Genomic DNA, 24,018 nt, shown 5'->3' with positions numbered 1-24,018 from the left:
CAAAAAAAAAAAAAAAAAAAAAAAAAAAAAAATTGAAAAAAGCGAAAAAATGAAAAAAAAAAAAAATAAAATAAAAAATAAAAAAAAAAAAAAACCAATTGGCATTCCATACTTACAAATCTATTTATTTCATACTCAGACAGCATAAGAATAATAAACACCAAATTCTTTTATCAAAATTAATATCTTATTCCAACCAATCTCTTTTTTTAAAAATTAAAAATTTAATTCAAATAAAATAAAAATCTATTTTTAGAACAAAAAAAAAAAAAAAAAAAAAAAAAAAAGATAATTAATAAAAATTTAAAAATATATACATTTTATTTTATTTTATTTATTTTATTTTATTTTATTTTATTTTATTTTATTCTAAAATTTTTGATTGTTCAATCCAAGAATTTAATAATTCAAATTGATTTAATTTAATTGGAGAATTATCAGATAAAATTATTAAAAATGATTTTTGTAAAGCAAATGTTAGATTATCATAAATTGATTTACTATTATCAAAACCATTGAAATAATATTCTGATAACCAATCATAGAATTCAATGAAACCAAATTGATTTAATTTCTCTTTTAATTGATCATTTAATTGATTTTCATTTAAAGTTAAAATTGAATTTAATTGAAGTAATTGTTCTTTTAATCTACCAGGTAAAATTGCAAAACCACATAATTCAAATATACCAACAAATTCTTTTTTAATACATTGTAAAGTTGAGCTTGTTAAAAATCTTGGTTGTTGAGCATTACGTGGAAATATTAAAAATTCGTAATTGTTATTCTTAATATTTAAAGTAGACATCAACGAACAAGTTTGAAGTGACACATCCAATGTTTCAAAAGTCCCATTTCTCCAAGAATTAAATAATTTAAAAACAATTTCTTCAACTAATTTTTTATTTTCACCAATAATTTTTAAACAACAACATGGGTAATTTAACCATTGAACTGTTATATCGCCATTGTTAATTTTAAATTCTTTTAAAGGTTTCGCATAAAAGACAGTAAAGTCATGATCACCAGCTTGAAAATGTCTATGAGCTAAGTTGGTTGCACCAGTACCAACACGATCAGTATTTGAAGCTATTTTATAGGATGGCATTGATTCACTCATTTCTAACATTTCAATGATTGTATTTCTTGATAGAATTTGCGGTGTATGCTTTTTATCAATTATGATATTATGATAGTTAAAGTATGGATAGGGTGGAAATTGTCTAAATAGTATTGATTGATTACATTTGAATTCATATGCTCTTAATCCTTTTCTTTTCTCTGATCCAACATTTTCAAAACAAATTACACATTCTCCTTCAAAATTTGAATAATGAGCTGCTCCAACCACTTGTCCAACTATAATCTCTGGTTTTGAACAATTGATTGTAACTTGAAATCCAATATCATATTGATGTTTATAAAATAATGGTAATATTATATTTAATTTTAATCTCTCCTCTTGAATATATCCACTTTTAATTGAAAAATTATATAAATAATTCATTGAATCTTTCCATCCTTTAATTTTATTATCTTTATTTTTTAAAATAATTTCTTCAATCTAAAATTTAATTTTAATATTAATATTATGTGAATATATTATTTTAAAATGTTTAAATAAATATATATATAACTATTAATTTAAATTACATCTAATTGAATTTCATCTTGAGTTAATAAAGTATCCAATTCTTGAATCATTTTTAATTTCTTTCAAAACAATAATAACTATAATTATTGTAATTATTTTTAATATTACAAATATAAAACACTGTTTAAAATATAATTTGGGTGAAAAAGATATTTTTTTATTTTTTTAATTTTCATTTTTGAAATGTTTGGGATTTTTTAAAAAAAAAAAAAAATTAAAAAATTAAAAAAAAAATAAAAAAAAAATAAAATTAAAAAGAAAATCTAAAATTTCATTGGTGGTTACCACATTGGATATTTATTTTAATTTTAATTTTTAATTTATTTTTTTTATTTTTTTATTTAATCACAATCAGTTTTATTTTATTTATTTAATTTTATTTTTTGTTTTTTTTTATTTTTATTTATTTTTATATATGCATAGATATTTTTTAAAAAAAAAGGTTAGAAAATTATTCGTATAATAGAAATGTATTTAAAAGGCAATAATATTTTTTCCACCTTGACCACGCCACAAAATGTTTGGTACCCATTTTGAAGTTTCATTAATATTTTGATTTATATTATTATTTAAAAATTTTTTATTATTATAATCTATTTCATTTGTTTTAATAGCATTTCCGATATTTAATAATTTTAAAGAATCTAATTTTATTATTATTTAGAAAAACTAAATTTAGTATATGAACAAAATTATATTTATATATTTAGTGATAAAAAATAAAGTTTTTACTTACTTGAAATAGTCATTTTTCTTTTTCTTTTTTTTTTTTTTTTATATAATATTTTTTTATTTATAATCGGATTTTTTCTTTTTTTTTTTTTTTGGTCTAGTTTATTTTCCTAACTTTTATTTTTTAAATGAATTTTTTTTTTATTTTTTTATTTTATTTTATAGCAATTTTTTTTTTATTAACAAAGTTTAAAAATTATTTAATTTTTTTATATTTTTTTCTATTTTAAATTATTCATAGAAAACCTCATTTTTTGTATTTATATTATTTATTATTTTAGGTATTAGAAAAAATAAATACTTTAAGAAATTTTTTTTAAATAATGAGTTGTTGAAGTGTGTGTGAGTGTGTGAATTTACGTACTGTTAGTGTATCACCACCAACCACAACAACAATATTTTAATATAAAAATTTATACCTATGTGTATATGTAGATAAAAGATAATTAAATTTACCACACCCACGGTGTTGGTATTTTTACTACATTCCATTTTATTGATTATAGATTAGGTGATTACCCAATTTGGTTTCAAAAAAAAAAAAAAAAAAAAAAGATACTATAGGTGATGATAGGCTGACTGATAACAAACAAATTATAGTTTTTTTATTTTTTTTATTTTTTAATTTTTTCTTTATTTTTTTTTTTATTTTCTTTATTTTTTTCTTTTATTTTTATTGGTTTTTTTTTTTTTTTTTTTTTTTTTTTTTTTTTTTTGTAAATTCGAAAAATGGAATATTTTGTAATATATATATATATTATATACAATAATGTTAATAAATAATTTAACCGATATAAATGATGTCAGTTAGGTTTAGAAAACTACACGATTTCTTCCGCCTTGTCCTCTCCAAATTATAGTTGGACTCCATCTTGATACTTTATTATTGTAAAACAATGACAAGTTATTAATATCATATTTATTTATATCGTCATTGTGTGTCATTGAAGAATTTGAAATTTTACAATTAAATAATACTGGTGATGATAATGACTCTATAAATAAAAAAAAAAAAAAAATTGAAACTATTTTTAGTTTTTAGTTTTTTTTTTTTTTTTTTTTTTTTTTAATTTTTTTATTTTTTAAAGAAAAAGGATGAAATCAAAAACAAAATAAAAATTGCCCTTTTACTATTTTTTTTTATTTATTAATTATTTTGTGTTTGGAAAAAAAAAAAAAAAAAAAAATTGGAATATTATGTTTTAAAATTAAAATTATTATGCTAAATAAAAATTTATATATATTTTTATTTTTTGTTTTAATGAAAAATGATAATTAAAAGAAAACTTTTTTTGTTAATTTATACTTTTTTTTTAATTTTAATTTCTGAAATAATTATTTTTTATTTTTTTTTTTTATTTTTTTTATTATATATTATTTTTAATTTTTTTATTTCAAATTATTATTATTTTTAATAATTTGGATTAAATGTGCATATTTATTGATATTATTATTTTTATTTTTTTTTTTTTTATTTTTTGCTCACATGCATATGACTGTGTTTGTCTTTTAATTTTAGTAATGGTATTTTTAATTTTATTGGTCACTAAATTTTGTTATTTTTTAATTTTGAATTAATTAAATTTTTTAATTGTTATTTCATTTGAAAAGGTATTTTTTTTTTTTTTTTTTTTGGTAATAATTTATTTATATCCATTCGTACCTCAACTTAACCAATTTCTATTTTTTTTTTATAAAAACAATCCAATAATAATATCTTAGCATTTATAGGATCAAAAAATATCTTTATTTTTATTATTAATAATTGTATTCCCATTTTTATTTTTTTTTTTTTTTTGTTTCCAAGTAATTTTTTTTTTTAAAAAAAAAAAAAAAAAAAAAAAAAAAATATATTTATTAAATTAGTAATAAAAAATATAGATTGTGATCCTTAATTTTAGAAAAAAAAATAAATAAAAATGTCTTTTTTAAATAAAAAAAAAAAAATTAAAAATGAAAAAAAAAAATAAAATAAAAAATAACATTGATGTTTTGTAATTGGGTGGGGGTGGGTGAGGTATCATATTGCTTTAAATATTTTTTACACCTTTCCATTTTTATTATTTTATATTAAAATTATTAATTTTATTATAAATAATAATATTCAACAGTTGGCAATCAACAAACTTGGGTTTGGATATTTTATAAATATATATCTATATTTTTTATCTAAATTTAAAATGGGGGGGTAATTTTAAAGATTGTTTGATTATGAGCAATTAGTAACCACTTTTTTATTATTATTAATGATTATTTTATTTTTTTTTATTTTTTTTTTTTTATTTAATTTTTTATTTAATTTTTTATTTAATTTTTTATTTTTTTTGTTATTGTTGTTGTCATTCACATAAAAAGAAATAAATAAAAAATAATCATCTTTTATATATCAATTTTGAAAAAAACTCCATTTAAAGGAATAAATATTAAATATAAAAAATAAAAAAAATACCAACTTTATCAATCACCTTATTTATTATTATTAAAAATAGAAGTGGATGCCATTAACATTGTTTTTAAATTCATCTTTTAAGTTATTTGAATAAAAAAAAAAAATTAGGAAATAAAAAAAACGTTTGTTGTTAGCATTTGTGAGTTGTGGCTAGTTAAAAAACTTTTTTTTTTTTTTTTTTAAATAAAAAATAAATTTATTTTATTTTTATTTTATTTTTATTTATATTTTTATTTTTATTAAAATGATTACATTGATCATAATGTTAAATCTTTTGCATACTGTTTTAATAAAAGAAAATTATTTATTGACAAAAACATTCTTTTCTTTTTTTTTTTGATTTGTTTTTAATATGGATTTAGGAAAGAGAACTTAAAAATACACAAAACGATATAAAATTTTTTTTTTTTAAGTTTTAAAAATTTCTAATATTCATTTTTTTATTTTTCTTTAAAAAAAAAATAAATTAGTGGATAGAAAAAAATAATTTTAAATTAAACAGTTATTAAATTTTTTTTAATTTTTATTTATTTTTATTAGGATTTTGCCTCCAATTTATTATTGGAATTAAATAGTAATTACCTTTTTTTTTTTTTTTTGACTTTTTTTTACTGTTTTTTTTATTATTTTTTGCCAATTTTTTTTTCCATAACAACACAACATATTATTATTTTTTAATTGAGGTTATTCCTTTAAAATTAAGAATGGAAGATTTAGATATAGATTTAGAAATAGAACAAAAATTAACAATTTAACAAAAGAAATACAAGACGAAAAGAACGAAGACACCAAAAAGAAAGTAGAAGAGGAAAAAAAAATTTTAATTAAAATTAAAGCTTCAATCAAAGAAAGAGATGATGAAATTAAATCAAAAGATGATCAATATTGTGATTTTGTTTTTATAAAATGTGGGATATATTAAATTTGTAACTTTGTCAATCTATAATTTTCATAACACTAACATATATTATTTATGATGATAATGGTGATGATGATGATAATACATTATATTAGATTTTAAAACCAAAGGTGTACCAAATATAAAGTTCAGTGGATCAGATAAAAAAATTTCAATCCAACACTTGGAATGTAGTTTTGAAGAAAGAGAATTTAAAGAATTAGATAACCCATATTGTGTTGATCAAGGTAGATCTTCTTTATTATGGAGTTTGTATAGAACGAATAAAGAAATTAAGGGTGAAGTGGGTGTTTCATTTTTTTTTCAAAAATTTGATTTTTGATATTTTATTATCATGTGGTCTTGAAAAACAAATGAAATACGAAAATGGATCCATTACAAGTTTTAAACCTACCATTTTGATATTTGCTCACTGTGACATTCCAAAAGGAGTAATACAATTCAAAAGTCCATGTCAAGAATTTTCAGAAAACTAGAATAGTAGGGTTGGAGGGTAACAAACTCGTTGAAACTGAAAAAGTTGAAGAATTGCCAACTATATCCATATCAAAATTAAATTCACCATTCCTTCAGCAAGTTCAAGTTCCATTAAAACTTAAAGTGGGTGATGTAAATAATAATTTATTGGTTTCACTTAATCATGATAAAATCAAAGAGATTAACAGACACTTATTCGTATCACCAGAAATCACAAACACAGATGATACCTCAAATAATGAATCAAAATTGATTAGATAACTTTGTTCTGTGTTTAAAAACATGAACCATTCAAATATTAACCAAAGTTTACAATTGAATAATATATGTATGGAATTCACTGAAAATTCTTTTATATGGGTAGAGTTAAATAATATTATTTTTTTGGTGATGAAAATAAACATGATAATAATAATAATAATACTATATCAATAGCATGTGTAATTGAAGATATTGAAAACAAAGAAAATTATAAAGATTTATTTAATTTCAGAATTAAGTTCAAGTGGTAAAGGTAAAGCATGGCTAGCAATTAACACACAAGCCAAAGCATTTACTATCAAGTTTTTCCACTCACCAAGAAATAAATTGGAAAGAGCTGAAAAAAAAAGTAAACGTTGGTATGATATTTGGGGAATCAAAACCTTGGTTTTATAGTTTAATCGTGAACAACCTTGTTTATTGATGCCATTTTTAAACCTATTACCATTGTTGATTACAACAAAGATGGTTTTTGTGATAGATTATGGGATTCTTGCCGTCAATTTTCAAAATCAGGTTATATACGCTCAGATTTATCATTAAGACATGTTGGAAAATATAAATATAATGACGAAGACAAGTTTATATTTTTTGATTTAGGTTCAGTTGAAATCATTAAAGAAGATTCTGCAAATAAAATGTTCAATAATGTAATTAATAGTATTAAAGAAGAAAAAGAAATTGAAAAAGAAAAAGAAAGAAAAAGAAAAAAGAATCAATTTTTAATAAATCAGGTTAAGAAAGTAGAAGAAGATAAGAAGAAGTAGAAAAACATGTTAAAGTTGATGAAGATGGCAATCATTAAAATAGAAAATTTTATCTTTTTTGTGAATGTGTGTGTGCTATAGAATGTATCTAAAAAGTTTATAAATATTTTATTTAAATTAAATTAGAATTTAATTTTTTTTTTTTTATTATATTTTTTTTTTTTTTAATAATAATTAAAATTTGCATTATTCAATATTATTTATTTAATTAATTAATATTTCTTTTTTTTTTTTTTGTTTTTTTTTTTTTTTTGACAGAGTGTTTGTTGTGGAAATTGAGTTTTATCTGTACCTATTGGACTATACACCCAATGAACTCTTTCTTTTCCTTTTGCTTTTGTATGTACGAATTGACAAATCCATATATTATTATATGCATTAAATCCTTTTTTTAAAAATAATTATGTATTAAAACTTACTGTTCCAATTCGCCACCTGTAATAGAAAAGTACTACTGTGTATTTCGAATTTGGAGTGTTTCTTTAACATTTTCCCCAACTTAATATTTTTCTGTTTTAAAACACATCATTCAATAACTATTTTGAGAGAAAAAAAAAAAAAAAAAAATAATTAAAATAGTAACAATTAATTATTGATTTATTTATTTATTTAAAAAAAAAAACAAATTACATATAAACTTTTTTAATTGTTTAATATTTTGTTTTCTTTTTTCTTTTTCGAAATCTCCACTAAATTCATCAAAAAATTATATTAAAAAAAAAAAAATTAAAAAAAAATAAAAAATAAAAAAAAAAATTAAAAAAAAATTTTTGGGTGGTTACACCCTTTTAAAAAAAAAAGAAATTAATAAAAATAAAAAAAAAAAAAAAAAAAATTAAAAAAAAATTTTGTTTTCAAAGAAAAAACTTAAAAATTAATTTTTTTTTAATTAAAAATTTAATTTTATTTTTTTTTTCTCAATTTTTTTTTTATAAATATTTGCACATTTGCAAATTTTTTTTTTTTTTTCAAATCATTTTAAAAAAATAATAATTGTATATTTAGATAAATAATTAATTGTATAGTATAAAAAAAAAAAAAAAAAAATTATAATGCAAATTTTTGTTAAAACATTAACTGGTAAGACCATCACTTTAGAAGTTGAAGGTTCTGATAATATTGAAAATGTAAAAGCCAAGATTCAAGATAAAGAAGGTATTCCACCAGACCAACAAAGATTAATTTTCGCTGGTAAACAATTAGAAGATGGTCGTACTCTTTCTGACTATAACATTCAAAAGGAATCCACTCTCCACTTGGTATTAAGATTAAGAGGTGGTATGCAAATTTTTGTTAAAACTCTCACTGGTAAGACCATCACTTTAGAAGTTGAAGGTTCTGATAACATTGAAAATGTTAAAGCCAAGATCCAAGATAAAGAAGGTATTCCACCAGATCAACAACGTCTTATTTTCGCTGGTAAACAATTAGAAGATGGTCGTACTCTTTCCGACTATAACATTCAAAAGGAATCCACTCTCCACTTAGTTTTAAGATTAAGAGGTGGTATGCAAATCTTTGTTAAAACTCTCACTGGTAAAACAATCACTTTAGAAGTTGAAGGTTCTGATAACATTGAAAATGTAAAGGCTAAAATTCAAGATAAAGAAGGTATTCCACCAGATCAACAACGTCTCATTTTTGCTGGTAAACAATTGGAAGATGGTCGTACTCTCTCTGACTATAACATTCAAAAGGAATCAACTCTTCACTTAGTTTTAAGATTAAGAGGTGGTATGCAAATCTTTGTTAAAACTCTCACTGGTAAAACTATCACTTTGGAAGTTGAAGGTTCTGATAATATTGAAAATGTAAAGGCTAAAATCCAAGATAAAGAAGGTATTCCACCAGATCAACAAAGATTAATCTTTGCCGGTAAACAATTAGAAGATGGTCGTACTCTTTCTGACTACAATATTCAAAAAGAATCCACTCTCCATTTAGTTTTAAGATTAAGAGGTGGTATGCAAATCTTTGTTAAAACTCTCACTGGTAAAACAATCACTTTAGAAGTTGAAGGTTCTGATAACATTGAAAATGTTAAAGCCAAGATCCAAGATAAAGAAGGTATTCCACCAGATCAACAAAGATTAATCTTTGCCGGTAAACAATTAGAAGATGGTCGTACTCTCTCAGATTATAACATTCAAAAGGAATCAACTCTTCATTTAGTTTTAAGATTAAGAGGTGGTCTTTAAAAATAAATAAATAAAAAAAAAACTAAAACTTTAATCAGTTTTATTTCAACTTTTAAAAAAAAAAAAATCTTTTTTTTATTATTAAATTTCTATCAATTTTTTACTTTATTTATTTAATTATTAATTTTTTTTTTTTTTTTTTTTTTTTAAAAGTAAAGCACCAGAACATCTAAATCACTTATTAAAATAAAAAAAATAATAAATAAAAAAAAAACAATACAAAAAAAAAAAAAAAAAAAAATTTCAAAAGAATTTAGTGGAACACCAACAATTTCATAGGAACTTTTTTAAATTAATTATTATTTTTTTTTTTTTTTTTTTTTTTTAAAAAAAAATATCTCCATCACTTCACTTTTTTTTTTTTTTTTTTTTTTTTTTTTTTAATTTTAATCACACAATAATTCTTTTTATAAAGAAAAACTAAATAAAAAAATGTCAAGAATTCAACAAGTCAATAAATCAATTTTAATTAGATCATTCTGTACAGGAGCACCAAGTAAATCAAATTTTTCACCAGTTGGTAACTTTTTAAGAATTGGTGATGTAGTTCCAGATTTTTCACAAGACTCAAGTGTTGGCCAAATTAACCTTTATAAAACATTAGGTGATAGCTGGGGTTTATTTGTTTCCCATCCAAAAGATTTTACACCAATTTGTACCACTGAACTCGGTAGATTGTATGTTTTTTTTAAAATTCAAAAAAAAAAAAAAAAATTAATTAATTTAAAAACTATTATTAACTTTTTATTTTATTTTTTTTATTTTTTTTTTCAAACTTTTTAAAAACAATCTTTTTTAAATATTAAAGAGCAAAATTAAAACCAGAATTTGAAAAAAGAAATTGTAAAATTCTTGCACTTTCAGTTGATTCAGTAAAAGATCACTTGGAATGGATGAAAGATATTGAAGAAACTCAAAAAGTTAAAATTAACTATCCAATTATTGCTGATCAAGATAGAAAAGTTGCTGATTTGTATGGTATGATTCATCCAAATGCCGATAACACTTTTACAGTTCGTTCAGTTTTCTTTATTTCACCAGATAAACGTTTAAGAGCTCAAATAACTCTTCCAGCTTCAACTGGTCGTAATTTTAGTATGTTAATCATTTTTTTTTTTTATTATATTATTTTTTTTTTAAAAAAAAAGTTTTATTTAATATTAACTCTATTTTATTATATTTTTAATTTTTCCCAGGGAAAGGAAAAAAAAAAAAAAAAAAAAAAAAAAAAGATGAAATTATAAGAATTTTAGATTCATTCCAATTGGTAAGTAAATAATATTTTAAAAAAAAATAAGATTAATATTTATTATTTTATTTTTATTAACTAAATTTTATTTCGTTTTTTTTTTTTTTTTTATATTATTAGACTGACAAATACAAAGTTGCAACACCAGCTGATTGGGTTGATGGTGATGATTGTATAATTGTCCCAACTGTCTTTGATGAAGATGCCAAAAAATTATTCCCAAAGGGTTTCCCAAAGATAAAGAGCTATTTACGTGTTACTCCACAACCAAATAAATAAATAAATAATAACAAATGTCATTTTTCAGAAAATAACTTTTTTTTTTTTTAAAGTGTTATTTTACTTTCCATAGCCAACCAATTCAAAAAAAATTTTACTTTCCATAACCAAAAAAAAAATACTTATTGGTAATACTCATTGTATACTTTTTTTTTTTTTTTTTTTAACTTAATTCTTTCTAATAAAATATTTTTTATTATTATTTTTAAATATTAAAATAATTGTTATTTACTAATATATAATCAATTTATTTGAATTAATTTTTACTTTTTTCTTTTTTTTTTTTTTTTTTTTTTTTTTATCTTTGTTGTATTTCTGACTTTTGCTGATTAGTTTTTAATAATGCCTTTTTATTTTTTTTCTGTTCAAATCTGTAAAATTTCATTTTCAATGAAATTGTTCACATTTCAAGATTTCCGCCAACCGATTTCAAAATAAATTTTTTTTTTTTTTTTTATTATTTTTTTTGTTTTATTTTTTATTTTTATTTTTATTTTTTTTTATTAATTTTTTTTTTAATTCATATAAGCCATTCATTTAAACTATATATATAACCCACAACGAATTTTTAATATTTATTTTTTTATTTTTATTTTTTAATTTTTTTTTTTTTTTTTGTGTTTTTAATGTTTTTTTTTACAAAGCATGGTCATTACAATAATTAAATAATTATAGAATAAATATTTATTTTTCATTATACAATAATTACACATCATATACACAAATTTTTTTAAAAAAAAAAAATTAAAAAATAAAAAAATGAACATATACAAAAACATAAAAAATAAAATCAATAAAAAAGATAAAATTAAAAAAAGTGATGATTCATATGATAATAATAATAATAATAATAATAATAATAATAATAATAATAATAATAATAATAATAATAATAATAATAATACAATCAAAGATAAAGTAATAATAAATTCTGAAAATTTAGAATTAGAAGAAATTACCAATAGTATTGATAATAATAATGATAATAATGATAATAATAATAATAATATTGATAATAGTGAAAAATTTAAAGAAATTTATTTTAAAAATGAAATTATTAGAAATCAAATTCAATATCATTTAAAATTATATAATATTCATTTCCATCAAAGGGAATTTACATTACATGAATTAAAGAATTATCGATATAAAGATTACCTAAGATCAATATTAATAAAGACAGATAAAGCAATATCATGTCCACAATTTTTAGATGATAGTAATGGAGAGATAACAGCTAATAATTTATCATTACTAATAAAATATGTACCAACCATAGAATCAATTGAATTTAGTTCAAAATTCAATTCAACAATAGCACCATTAAATGATAGTGATGGACAATCAGTATTTTCAAAATTAGAGAATTTAAAATCCATTAAATTTGGTAAACATTTTCAAAAGAAAATCAACAACAACAACAACAACAACAACAACAACAACAACAACAACAACAACAACAACAACAACAACAACAACAACAACAACAACAACAAGAACAACAACAACCACGACAATTTATTATTACCAAAAAATAATAAAAATTTTAAAACTTTATTATTCAATGAATCGACGTATAATCAAATTATTGAAACTAATTCATTACCAAAAACAATTGAAACATTATCAATGGGATCAAATGGTAATCATAGGATACAAGAAGGAGCAATACCAAAATCAGTTAAACATTTAATCATTGGTAATGATTATAATCATAAATTAAAAGTTAATCAATTGCCATCATCATCGTTGGAATCATTATCATTAGGCACACATTTTAATAGTGAGATTATGATTGGATCACTACCAATTACTTTAAAATCATTAATTTTTAATAACGAATTCAATCAAAAAATTAAATTAAATCAATTACCAAATTCAATAACCTTTTTAGAATTTTCATTTCATTTTAATCATACATTTGAAATTAAATATAATAAAAAGGGTAATCAAGTTGGTGATGATAGTGATAGTGATGATGATGATGATAATGATAGTGATGATATAACTGAAGAATCTGAAGAATCACAAGAATCTGAAAATAATAATAATAATAATAGTAAACCAAAAACTTGGTTACCAAATAATTTAAAAACATTAATATTAGGTTATAAATATAATAAAAAGATTAGAAAAGGAATTTTACCAGATAGTTTAACTCATTTAAGTATGGGTTTTACTTGGAATCATAAAATTGGTAAACGTTGTTTACCATTAGGTTTAAAGAAATTAATTTTATCATCAAATTTTAATCATACTTTAAAAATTGGTTCATTACCTCCATTTTTAGAATATTTAGATATGGGTCAACAATTTAATCAACCATTTAATATCAATATTTTACCAAATTCTTTAACATTTTTAAAATTTAGTAATACTTTTAATCAACCAATAGAGATTAGTAATGATAATAATAATTTATATCCAAAATCATTAAAAACATTACAATTTGGTATATTATTTACAAAAGCATTAAATTTAAATTTATTGCCAAAGTCATTAGAAACTTTAATAATTGCTCATACTAATTTTATTGGTGGTGGTGGTGATAATGAAAATTTAATAAATTTACATTTATTACCATTAAAGAGAAGAATTGAAATTGGAGAGATACCAAAATCAATTAAATATTTAAAGATTGATAATATATCATTTGATTTATTACCATCATCAATACCATCAACAATTGAAATATTAGAATTTGGTACTTATTTCAATAGAGAGATTAATGAACAATCATTTGAAATTGGTTCAAAATTAAAGCAATTGAAATTTGGTTACTTTTTTAATCAACCAATTCAACCAAATACAATTCCATTATCAGTTACAACTTTTGAATGTGGTTTAAGATTTAATCAACATTTAACTAGAGATTGCTCAATTTTACCAAATAATTTAACAACTTTAATATTAAATGATTCAAATCCAATAATTAATTTCGATTTATTACCAAAATCTTTAACAAATTTATCAATTAATAATACAAATCATATATTATTAAATAGTTTAAATATTGATAAATTTTTAAATATTTTAAAAATAAAAAATAAATAAAATATATAAAATATAAAATATCTGATCAGATTTTTTTTTTTTTTCTCATTTTTTTTTTTTTTTTCGCATTTTTTTTTTTTTTTTTTTTTTTCTTTTCTTTTTCTGATTTTTCATAAAATATAATCATATAAACACACTCTATAATTTATAATGAACGATAATAATAATGATAATAATGATAAATTATTTTTTAAATTATGGAGAAATTATGTAATTAAAAAAGAAATATTATTACATGTTAAATTATATAATATACATTATCATAAAAGAGTATTTGAAAAGGTTAAACAAGTAAATCAATATAAATTTAAAGATTATTTAAGATCAGTTGAAATTAGTAATTCAATAAGATATGAAGAATTTATATTATTAAAAAATGAATTACCAAATTCAATTAAAGAAATTCATTTTCCATATGGTTTTAATTTTGATTTATATGAAAATAATAATAATAATATTAATAATAATAATAATAATAATAATGAATTTTTATTATCAAATAATATTGAATCAATTCATATTAATAGAGATTATGAAGAATTTATTAAAAAATTACCAAATCATATTAAAAAATTAACATGTTCAAAATTTCAAAAACATACGATAATTGGTGATTTACTTGATTCATTTGGAATGTATCCATTGGTTTTTATATTGGATCAATCGAATCGAACAACATTTAATTTTGAAAAGAATGAATTTGATCAATATATAAAGTATCCAATTAAAAGAATAAAATTAACAGATAAAGATTTCATTAATATTAAAAGTGGTATAATAAAGAGTAATGATAATGATAAAAATGGTTTATATAGTATTGAATTTGGTTTAAATTTCAATCAAAAATTAAAAGATATTTTAATACCCCATGGTGTAAAGAAAATTAAAATTTCAAGTACTAATAAAAATAAATTTATATTGGAAAAAGATTGTTTACCAAATTCAATAACAAATTTAACAATTAAAAATTTAAATCAAAAATTAATTAATGATGGTGATGATGGTGATGATGGTAGTGGTAGTGATAATGGTAGTGGTAATGGTATTGGAATTATACCAAATTCAATTAAAACTTTAAAAATTAAAAATTGTAGTGGTGCTGCGAAATTAAATTTAATAAAAAATACTTCAATTAATACTTTAAAAATTGATTTTGATTGGTTCATTTTAAATTATAAAAATGAAAATAATTTTTTATTTTTAAATACTTTACCAAAATCTTTAAATAAATTAAAATTCATTTATAATAATACAAATAATTATACATTCTCTCAATTATTTTATCCAAATTTTAAATCAATTCCAAATATTCCAATTTTAAATGAATTATCAATTCATAATTTAAATAGAGATTATTCAAAACCATTAGAATTTAATGATAATATAACAACTTTATTCATTAGTTATTCAATTAAAAAATACAATCCAAATGAAAATATTAATTTGACTACCACCACCACCACCAACAACAACAACAACAACAACAACAACAACAACAACAACAACAACAACAACAACAACAACACTACTTATAATGAATTTTATTTTTCAAAATTACCTTTAACTTTATCAAATTTAAATTTTATTGGAAAACATGAAGATTTTAAATTAAGTTCAATTTATAATATTAATAGTATAACTTCACTTTCATTACCATTTAATTTTAATAATAATAATAATAATAATAATAATATTGATGTTGAAAATGATTTTTTAAAATTAAATTCAATTAGACATTTAACAATTAATGGTGATAAAGATTGTAAAATTAATCTATCTTTATTACCACCAAATTTAGAATCTTTAACTTTTATTGGATCTTCAATTTTTCCAATTGGTTTAACTGAAAATTCAATACCTTCAACTTTAAAAGAAATTATATGTTTTAATTCAAATCAAACTATTATAAATCATTTAATATCTTTAAATTTAATTTTATTTTTAAAAATAAAAAATAAATAATTATTTTATTTAATATTTAATATCTCTTTTATTTTTTTATTTTATTTTTTTTAATTTAATTTTTAATATATTTTAAAAAAATAAAATATAAAAAAATATATAAATTATATTAAATTAAATATTATATTATTGAATTAATAGATTTTTTAATATTTTTTTTTTTATTTTATTTTTTTATTTTATTTTTTTAATATTTAATATCTCTTTTATTTTTTATTTTATTTTTTCTAAAATTATTTAATTTAATCAGTTATTCCAGTAATAGATTCATATATAGCTCTAGTGATATAAAAAATTAATAAAATTGAATTTCCTAGTATCTCTGAAAAAGTAGTTTTTCTTTTTGGTATCAGTGGTATATAATTATTTTTTAAAATAGAATTTGGAGGTTTTTCATAAATTGGGAATTGAAAATTTATATTTTTAAATTCTAAATGTAAAAGATTATTTGGTAATACATTTTTAAATGATTTATTATTATTTGTAAATTTTGAACCAAAATATAAATATTTGACACTATCTGGTATAGAACCTTTTAATAATTCAATATTTGAATCACCAAATATTAAATGAGTTAAACTTGATGGTAAAATACCTGCTTTTATTTTACAATTATTATTTGTAAATGAATTACCAAATGATAAATATGTTACATTTGGTGGTATTGATCCAATTAATAATTCTTTATTATAGTGATAATTAAATTAAATCATTAAAAAAGATTGAAGTAATTTATTTTTGTACATATTGGAATCAACAATTAAATACTTTAGATTTACCATTCAACTCCTTCAGGGATGACATTTTTACTAACTTCAAATTTATGATTATATTTACCACCCAATTTTAAAATCTTACAACTACTTGGAATAATACCGACCACTAAAGGATTATTACCAAATGTAATTTTTTCAACCTGTGATGAAATACTTCCAATTTCTAAACACTGTGAATAATAATAACCAAAAACAATTTCCTTTAAAGAATCTGGTAAATCACCTGCTTTTAATTTTTTATTATAATTATTAGCAAAAATTATTGTTTCAATATTTGTATTTTTTAAATTAATTCCATGATTCCAATTATTTCCAAATTTAATTTTTTTTAAAGATTTTGGTAAATCATATGATTCTATTGAGTGAGAATAATTATTATTTAATGTTAAACATTCAATATCTAATAAAGATAATATTGAAAAGTTATCATATAAATCTATAGATTCAGAGTCATCTTTGATAATATAGTGTTTTTGTGAGTATTGTCTTAATTTTTCACAATTTTTAAAAATTCTATTTGTATTTTCATTATAAATTCTTAAATGATTAAATATAATATCTTTTAAATAAAAATTTCTATAAACTTCAAAAAATAACTTTTCAATTTTGTTACTATTAATTTCCATCGTTTATTGTTTTTTTAATGAAAAATAAAAAAATAAAAATAGACTCTTGGTGATATTTATTAATATTTGTTTTTATTTTCTAAATTATTTCTTATTCTCACAATTTTTTTTTTTTAAAAAGTTTTTTTTTGTTTTCTAATCTATTTTATTCTTGGTTTTTTTAGGGTTATTTTTTTTTTTAATTAAAAAAAATTAAAAAAAAAGATAAATTTCTAAAAAAAATAATTTGGTTTTTTGATGCGAAGAGAGGTTTTTTTTACATGATCGGAATCGAACCCACTATTTAACAATTTAAATTTGAAAAATAAGTATTCAGAGCGGGAATCGAACCCACGACCTAATAAGAATAAATAGGGAATCGAACATGCGATCTATATTAGGTTCTTTAAAAAGAAGTATTCAGAGCGGGAATCGAACCCACGACCTAATCCGTGTTAAGGATTCGTGATAACCGACTACACCATCCGAACATATTGATATTTTTTTTTTAAAGAAATAAATAAAGACACTTATTTTATACGAGGATGACAACCCAATCTCCAGAACACAACAAATTCATACCAACTCCTGGCCAAAAAGAAATAATGACCAAAATCAATAGCAAACACCTTCCATTTATAGAAATTAAAAAAATAATAAACATGAAAGGTAGAGACCTATTATGGAGATACACACTGAAAGCACTACCAAAAATATGCAACATGCCAAACAGTGTGGGGAAGATGAGACTTCAGAACATATATTCTTCAACTGCAAAGCCCACATCAAAAACACACAAGAAATCTTCAACTACACCTTAATCAAGTGTGGACACACCACTCACACCTGGAATGTTAAGATTTTAAACCATCTACAAATTGCACTAATAGCCAATTTAATAGCTATTATATTCGAAAAAATTTGGCACAAAAGAAACAAACTCATCCACGATGAAATAGAAATAGTAATTCATAGACAACAAGTCATACGTGAACTAATTAAAACACAAAGAGCTCCATGGGACAGGACACAAGCGGTTATAAACAAAACATTAAGAATCAAATCAAAGCAACGGCCAGAAGAACAAAATAAATTAGACTCATTAATCTCGCTAAAGCTATTAAAATTTAGCAGACAATGGAACTCACCTCTTCACGCAATAGCACTTCCCAAACATCTCAAAAAATACAATAATTCACTCAGTACTCTCCATAAATAAAAAAAAAAAAAAAAAAAAAAAAAAAAAAAAAAAAAAAAAAAAAAAAAAAAAAAAACCTGGGAACCCAAGTTAATCAGAAAATTTCCAGATTTTTAACTTTTTAAAGAAAAATATAAAAAATAGAAAGAAAATAAAATGAAAATCACAAACAACACCACAAATATTAAGCAACACAAATGCCTACAAAAAATAAGCGAAATTGTGGATAAAACTCAATTAAAAAAAAAACAATTCAAATACGTCATAAACATCAATCACGAACCAGACGATAAAATAAATAAAGATTTAGAAAAAATTTGGACAAAAAAGATGTTTTAATCAAAAGTTATAATACAATTCAAAATTCGAAAAAAAAAAAAAAAAAAAAAAAAAAAAAAAAAAAAAACAGTAAACTAACCCCTCTTTTAGAGACCCTGTAAAAAAAAAAAATAAAAAAAAAAATTAAAAATAAAATGAGATCTAGCATCTCAAGGAGAAGCAACTAATAATTGCGTTATCCAATTCAAAAAAAAGACACTTATTTTAGAAGTTTATTCAATCAACTCGAGTAATACACAATATTAAGAGATAATCTAATATATAAAGATAATAATTAAACATGTATTAATTAAATATAATCATAATTTATAAAATTATTCCATTTGGAATTATTTATTATTCTCAATTTTAAAAACAAACTTTATTACATTTGTAAAGATCCTCGTACTCCAACTTATATGGAATATTTATAATATTTTGTATATCAATACAATATGTGACCCTTTGAACACTTTAAAAATAAACTTATATAAAATTTATCTCTTAATAATATTATTTGAAATACTCGTTTATTTGTACACAATTTTATTTTTTAACGATAATGATATTTATTTATTTATTTTCTTTTGATGTTTTAATATTCGATATTGTTTATTAATATACTAATTCACTCAATTTATTGACTATCAAAATTACAAAAATTTAAGTTTTTTTTTCAAAATAAATAAAATAGTGACTATTCAAATTAAAAAATTATTTTTTCCCCTATTTATTGTTATTCAGGATTACAGTAACAAATAAATTGTAAATAAAAATTTAATTTTATTTGTAGAAAAATAAAATGAAATGAAATTTTCAAAATTAAAAATAAAAAAAAAAAAAAATTAAATGTATATATTTTAATTTGTTTATTTTAAATTAATTAAAAATTTTATAAAAGCAAATTTTATTATTACATAATTTTTTTTTCTTTTCTTTTTTTTTTTTTTTGTATTTTTTAACACCATAATCAAAATAGGGAATCGAACATGCGATCTATAATCGGTTCTTTAAAAAGAAGTATTCAGAGCGGGAATCGAACCCACGACCTAATCCGTGTTAAGGATTCGTGATAACCGACTACACCATCCGAACATATTGATATTTTTTTTGTGATGAATCATAGTACATGGTTTCGTACATTCGAGATCGAAAAAAACAAACAACAACAACAATCTCTTTTTTTGATTATTTCATTTTTCATATAAAAAAGACTTAAAAAACAAATAAATAAATAAATAAACTATTTTAAAAAGCCATCTTTTTACTTTATTGTAATTTATTATTTGTTTCGTTTTGAGAATTTTGCGTAGCAAAATTTTCAAAAAAAAAGCAAAAAATAATCAGATCGAAAAAAACAAACAACAACAACAATCTCTTTTTTTGATTATTTCATTTTTCATATAAAAAAGACTTTAAAAAAAAAAAAAAAAAAAAAAAAAAAAAAAAAAAACCTGGGAACCAAGTTAATTAGAAAATTTCCAGATTTTTAACTTTTTAAAGAAAAATAAAAAAGATAGAAAGAAAATAAAATGAAAATCACAAACAACACCACAAATATTAAGCAACACAAATGCCTACAAAAAATAAGCGAAATTGTGGATAAAACTCAATTAAAAAAAAAACAATTCAAATACGTCATAAACATCAATCACGAACCAGACGATAAAATAAAAAAAGATTTAGAAAAAAGTTTGGACAAAAAAGATGTTTTAATCAAAAGTAATAATACATTCAAAATTCTCACAGACAGTATTAGTACAGTAATCTATTTTGTAAATATGTTTGATGCAGAATTAAAAGGACAATTTATAACCACTATAAGACCAAAAAATAGATGCAGAGATTTTGATTGGTATAAATACCACAATGAAATAGAATGGGTAATAGAAAATGAAGGATGTAAACTAATTAAATCAGAAATTAAAGGCGAAACTCTAATTATCAAAACAGTGAAAAGAGTCGTAGAAGAATTTGACACTATCATTGAACTAGACAATCTAACATTAATTGGACACTCCAACAAAGGATGGAGAGATCAAACCTCATTACCAGAAAATCAAGAAGAAAACAAAAATAAAAAACAATCAGATGAACAACAACCACAATCTACATCAGAACAAATACCAAAACAAGGAAAAAGAACAATCATTATCCCACCAATCACATCCTCATCTAATGATAAAACATTTATGGCCCTAGATGATACAGCTCAAAAGGTAATAGAAGCATCACTAGAAAACGTAGATGAACTAACAAGAATAGAGAATGAGATCAATACCCAATCGATAAACAATCAAGAAATTAAAACAAAATCAGAAAAACCTATCGAACCACCATCTCCATACAATACACCAATAAAACAACACGGCGAAACAAAGGGACTAACAACGGAAGAAAAACTTAGAGAGGCAAATGATATCTTCGACTTCACCAGCCCAAACACTGATGCAATAAGAAAAATAGAATTCCCACTTTCAATCCCTTCAAATCAATGGTTCTTCTCCTCTCCAATAAAACATATCATGAGTTTCAGCCCAACCTATGGTACACCATCGAAAATTATCGATTCACCAAGTAAATTGTTAAACACACCAAAAAAGAAACAACAAGACAAAACAAACAAGACCAACAAAACACCAGTCAAACCAAAATTGGGTGAATATGGACAAAAAAGCATAAAAACAAAAATGGATGAAGATATAGACAACTTCAACAAGGAAATTCTAAAACAAATCAATAAATCAAAAAACCCCACAAACACACAAGACCAACAACACAATGAACAAAGTAAAGATCAGTTAGAAGACAAAATAAACCAGAAACTTCAAAAGGTAGATAAAAATCTACCCCAAATAAAACTATAAAGAAAAACACAATAAGAATAGGTGTTTGGAACGTCCAAGGATCCAATACCATCCAATCTGCCAGCATAATAAACACCGTTTTAGACAACAACAAGCTGGACGCAGCACTTCTAACTGAAACAAATATAAAAACAAATAAAATTTACTCAATAAATCAACAATATAAAAACAAAATAACACACCACGCACCAATTGATAAAACAGGACAAGGGGTGTCACAAATCATCATCAACACCCGCAATAGAACTTCCTAAACATCTCAAAAAATACAATAATTCACTCAGTACTTTCTATAAATAAAAAAAAAAAAAAAAAAAAAAAAAAAAAAAAAAAAAACCCAAGTTAATCAGAAAAATAAAAAAGATAGAAAGAAAATAAAATGAAAATCACAAACAACACCACAAATATTAAGCAACACAAATGCCTACAAAAAATAAGCGAAATTGTGGATAAAACTCAATTAAAAAAAAAACAATTCAAATACGTCATAAACATCAATCACGAACCAGACGATAAAATAAAAAAAGATTTAGAAAAAAGTTTGGACAAAAAAGATGTTTTAATCAAAAAGACCCTGTAAAAAAAAAAAAAAAATAAAATGAGATCTAGCATCTCAAGGAGAAGCAAATAATAATTGCGTTATCCAATTCAAAAAAAAAAAAAATGGTTTCGTACATTCAAAAAAAAAAAAAAAAAAAAACATGGTTTCGTACATAGTTAAGTTAGGGTTACGATGTTTCGTAAGGTTTTCAAGTAATCAATAAATATCTTTAATGAATCAACATGCTTTCTAGAAGGTTCTATTGCAACGAGTAATGATTAGCTAGCATAAAACATAAGAGTATAAATACACATAAAATAACATTAAATAAAGTGGTCGATCATTCATCATATTTATAAAACATAATCTTTGTAGTGTGTAATTCATTTAGTAAGTTTAGACCTTAATAACATAATTCTGTAATTAATAGATTAACAGTGGTTATTACATTTGGTGACATAGCAGTTGATCAAAACAAATATCGTGCGTAATAATAAATTTAAAAAATAAAAAAAAAATAAAAATAAAAAAAAAAAAAATAATTAGGTAAAATAAAACATAAATAATAGTAATAATGAACAATATTAGTAATGACAATATAGTTTTCAGCGGTGATGGGAGAGGATTATCGTTCACCAAATTCATAACATTGTTAGCTCACATATTCGTAGTGGAATGTCATGATTTCCATATTTTAAAATATTTATATAAATGAACTTGATCTTAATATAATTTCCTGTTTATCCCATATTTTATTACCTGTTTATAAATTCAATTTTTTATCTGTATATTTTACATTTGGAGTTTATTAAATTTATATCGAGGTTTAGATAATCGATAATATTACATATGTGACAATAGTCCAAAATATAATAACAATATATTTAAAACCAAATCATTGTTGTATATCATAATTTTTTTTATTTATTTATTAAATTTGATTTTCTTCAAAATTAGATTCTTCAGTAATTTAATCATAATCATAATCTTGATCCTTTTCATCTTGAATTATGTTTTCTGGATCAATGATATCTTCATAATCTCGAGTATCTTCTTCGTATATTATATTCTTTTTTTTATAATTTCTCTATTTGTTTTAATTTCTTTATCTTGTCAATATCATTATTTTACAAGATATGATGATCCAATTAAAAAATACCCTTGACTATCTTTATTTGTAAAACCATCCCAATTGAAAACCTTTTGATTGATTTAATTGACATTTAAAATTTTAATATTACCAGTTGGTTTAAAATATACCAATTGGTTCCAGTTCTTGTATCTATATTTTTGAATAACAATTTTGGAATCTATTCCACCTTGAATTGAACCAAATTGATATGCCAATAATTTAACACAGTTTATCATATTACTACTATCAATTTCTTTGCCAGATGAATAAAAATCATTTATAAAAGATGAATGGTTTTCAACAATTTGAATAATTTTTGAAATTATATCACCTCGCTCACCACCATTTAAAATTATTGACGAAATGTATTTTCCAACACAAGAATCATCAATTAACATATATGAAAGAGAATCAGTTGACCAATTAATCACACAATTTCATGCATCAGCAAAAATGTCTGTTGAATTATCAAAAAAAAAGAATTCTTAATTCACTCTTTTCATTGTACCCAAAAGTTAACTTTTATAAAATTTTAGTATCTTTATTTATTTTTATTTCATCTTTACCATCAATTGCTAAA

General features: G+C 20.9%; 13 protein-coding genes and 2 non-coding genes across 15 annotated transcripts; 7 read left to right on the top strand and 8 right to left on the bottom strand.

The window, feature by feature from the left end:
* Window positions 1-364: 364 nt before the first annotated feature.
* DDB_G0282525 (hypothetical protein) lies at window positions 365-1,704 on the bottom strand (the record flags this gene model as incomplete). Its single annotated transcript, XM_635011.1, has 2 exons — window positions 365-1,564; window positions 1,654-1,704. 2 exons carry the CDS (start codon window positions 1,702-1,704, stop codon window positions 365-367), a joined length of 1,251 nt encoding a protein of 416 aa, XP_640103.1.
* A 424-nt stretch (window positions 1,705-2,128) lies between these two features.
* On the bottom strand, window positions 2,129-2,403 carry DDB_G0282523 (hypothetical protein; the record flags this gene model as incomplete). Its single annotated transcript, XM_635010.1, has 2 exons — window positions 2,129-2,298; window positions 2,391-2,403. The coding sequence occupies 2 exons, from the start codon at window positions 2,401-2,403 to the stop codon at window positions 2,129-2,131; spliced, it is 183 nt and encodes a 60-aa protein (XP_640102.1).
* A 796-nt stretch (window positions 2,404-3,199) lies between these two features.
* DDB_G0282773 (hypothetical protein) lies at window positions 3,200-3,331 on the bottom strand (the record flags this gene model as incomplete). Its single annotated transcript, XM_635009.1, has 1 exon — window positions 3,200-3,331. The coding sequence occupies one exon, from the start codon at window positions 3,329-3,331 to the stop codon at window positions 3,200-3,202; it is 132 nt and encodes a 43-aa protein (XP_640101.1).
* Window positions 3,332-3,907: 576 nt separating this feature from the next.
* DDB_G0282521 (hypothetical protein) lies at window positions 3,908-7,259 on the top strand (the record flags this gene model as incomplete). Its single annotated transcript, XM_635008.1, has 6 exons — window positions 3,908-3,910; window positions 5,376-5,409; window positions 5,519-5,722; window positions 5,850-6,002; window positions 6,725-6,745; window positions 6,958-7,259. 6 exons carry the CDS (start codon window positions 3,908-3,910, stop codon window positions 7,257-7,259), a joined length of 717 nt encoding a protein of 238 aa, XP_640100.1.
* A 212-nt stretch (window positions 7,260-7,471) lies between these two features.
* On the bottom strand, window positions 7,472-7,748 carry DDB_G0282519 (hypothetical protein; the record flags this gene model as incomplete). Its single annotated transcript, XM_635007.1, has 2 exons — window positions 7,472-7,644; window positions 7,679-7,748. 2 exons carry the CDS (start codon window positions 7,746-7,748, stop codon window positions 7,472-7,474), a joined length of 243 nt encoding a protein of 80 aa, XP_640099.1.
* A 563-nt stretch (window positions 7,749-8,311) lies between these two features.
* ubqG (hypothetical protein) lies at window positions 8,312-9,457 on the top strand (the record flags this gene model as incomplete). Its single annotated transcript, XM_635006.1, has 1 exon — window positions 8,312-9,457. One exon carries the CDS (start codon window positions 8,312-8,314, stop codon window positions 9,455-9,457), a length of 1,146 nt encoding a protein of 381 aa, XP_640098.1.
* A 432-nt stretch (window positions 9,458-9,889) lies between these two features.
* DDB_G0282517 (AhpC/TSA family protein) lies at window positions 9,890-10,985 on the top strand (the record flags this gene model as incomplete). Its single annotated transcript, XM_635005.1, has 4 exons — window positions 9,890-10,134; window positions 10,266-10,552; window positions 10,690-10,724; window positions 10,827-10,985. 4 exons carry the CDS (start codon window positions 9,890-9,892, stop codon window positions 10,983-10,985), a joined length of 726 nt encoding a protein of 241 aa, XP_640097.1.
* Window positions 10,986-11,744: 759 nt separating this feature from the next.
* DDB_G0282515 (hypothetical protein) lies at window positions 11,745-14,039 on the top strand (the record flags this gene model as incomplete). Its single annotated transcript, XM_635004.1, has 1 exon — window positions 11,745-14,039. One exon carries the CDS (start codon window positions 11,745-11,747, stop codon window positions 14,037-14,039), a length of 2,295 nt encoding a protein of 764 aa, XP_640096.1.
* Window positions 14,040-14,189: 150 nt separating this feature from the next.
* Window positions 14,190-16,001, top strand: DDB_G0282513 (hypothetical protein; the record flags this gene model as incomplete). Its single annotated transcript, XM_635003.1, has 1 exon — window positions 14,190-16,001. One exon carries the CDS (start codon window positions 14,190-14,192, stop codon window positions 15,999-16,001), a length of 1,812 nt encoding a protein of 603 aa, XP_640095.1.
* Window positions 16,002-16,243: 242 nt separating this feature from the next.
* On the bottom strand, window positions 16,244-17,403 carry DDB_G0282511 (hypothetical protein; the record flags this gene model as incomplete). Its single annotated transcript, XM_635002.1, has 2 exons — window positions 16,244-16,683; window positions 16,839-17,403. The coding sequence occupies 2 exons, from the start codon at window positions 17,401-17,403 to the stop codon at window positions 16,244-16,246; spliced, it is 1,005 nt and encodes a 334-aa protein (XP_640094.1).
* Window positions 17,404-17,799: 396 nt separating this feature from the next.
* On the bottom strand, window positions 17,800-17,873 carry tRNA-Val-AAC-15. Its single transcript has one exon. It is a non-coding gene; the product is annotated as a tRNA-Val (tRNA).
* Window positions 17,874-18,097: 224 nt separating this feature from the next.
* DDB_G0282509 (hypothetical protein) lies at window positions 18,098-18,601 on the top strand (the record flags this gene model as incomplete). The annotated part of the gene is made up of 1 exon (XM_635001.1): window positions 18,098-18,601. The coding sequence occupies one exon, from the start codon at window positions 18,098-18,100 to the stop codon at window positions 18,599-18,601; it is 504 nt and encodes a 167-aa protein (XP_640093.1).
* A 1,318-nt stretch (window positions 18,602-19,919) lies between these two features.
* Window positions 19,920-19,993, bottom strand: tRNA-Val-AAC-14. Its single transcript has one exon. It is a non-coding gene; the product is annotated as a tRNA-Val (tRNA).
* Window positions 19,994-20,430: 437 nt separating this feature from the next.
* On the top strand, window positions 20,431-21,765 carry DDB_G0282507 (hypothetical protein; the record flags this gene model as incomplete). The annotated part of the gene is made up of 1 exon (XM_635000.1): window positions 20,431-21,765. One exon carries the CDS (start codon window positions 20,431-20,433, stop codon window positions 21,763-21,765), a length of 1,335 nt encoding a protein of 444 aa, XP_640092.1.
* A 1,511-nt stretch (window positions 21,766-23,276) lies between these two features.
* On the bottom strand, window positions 23,277-23,836 carry DDB_G0282505 (hypothetical protein; the record flags this gene model as incomplete). The annotated part of the gene is made up of 3 exons (XM_634999.1): window positions 23,277-23,375; window positions 23,438-23,506; window positions 23,567-23,836. 3 exons carry the CDS (start codon window positions 23,834-23,836, stop codon window positions 23,277-23,279), a joined length of 438 nt encoding a protein of 145 aa, XP_640091.1.
* Window positions 23,837-24,018: the final 182 nt, after the last annotated feature.

Source organism: Dictyostelium discoideum (genome assembly GCF_000004695.1).
Source record: "Dictyostelium discoideum AX4 chromosome 3 chromosome, whole genome shotgun sequence".
NCBI lineage: Eukaryota > Evosea > Eumycetozoa > Dictyosteliales > Dictyosteliaceae > Dictyostelium > Dictyostelium discoideum.
The sequence above is the reverse complement of the archived record's forward strand: the minus strand, read 5'-3'. Positions and strand labels throughout refer to the sequence as shown.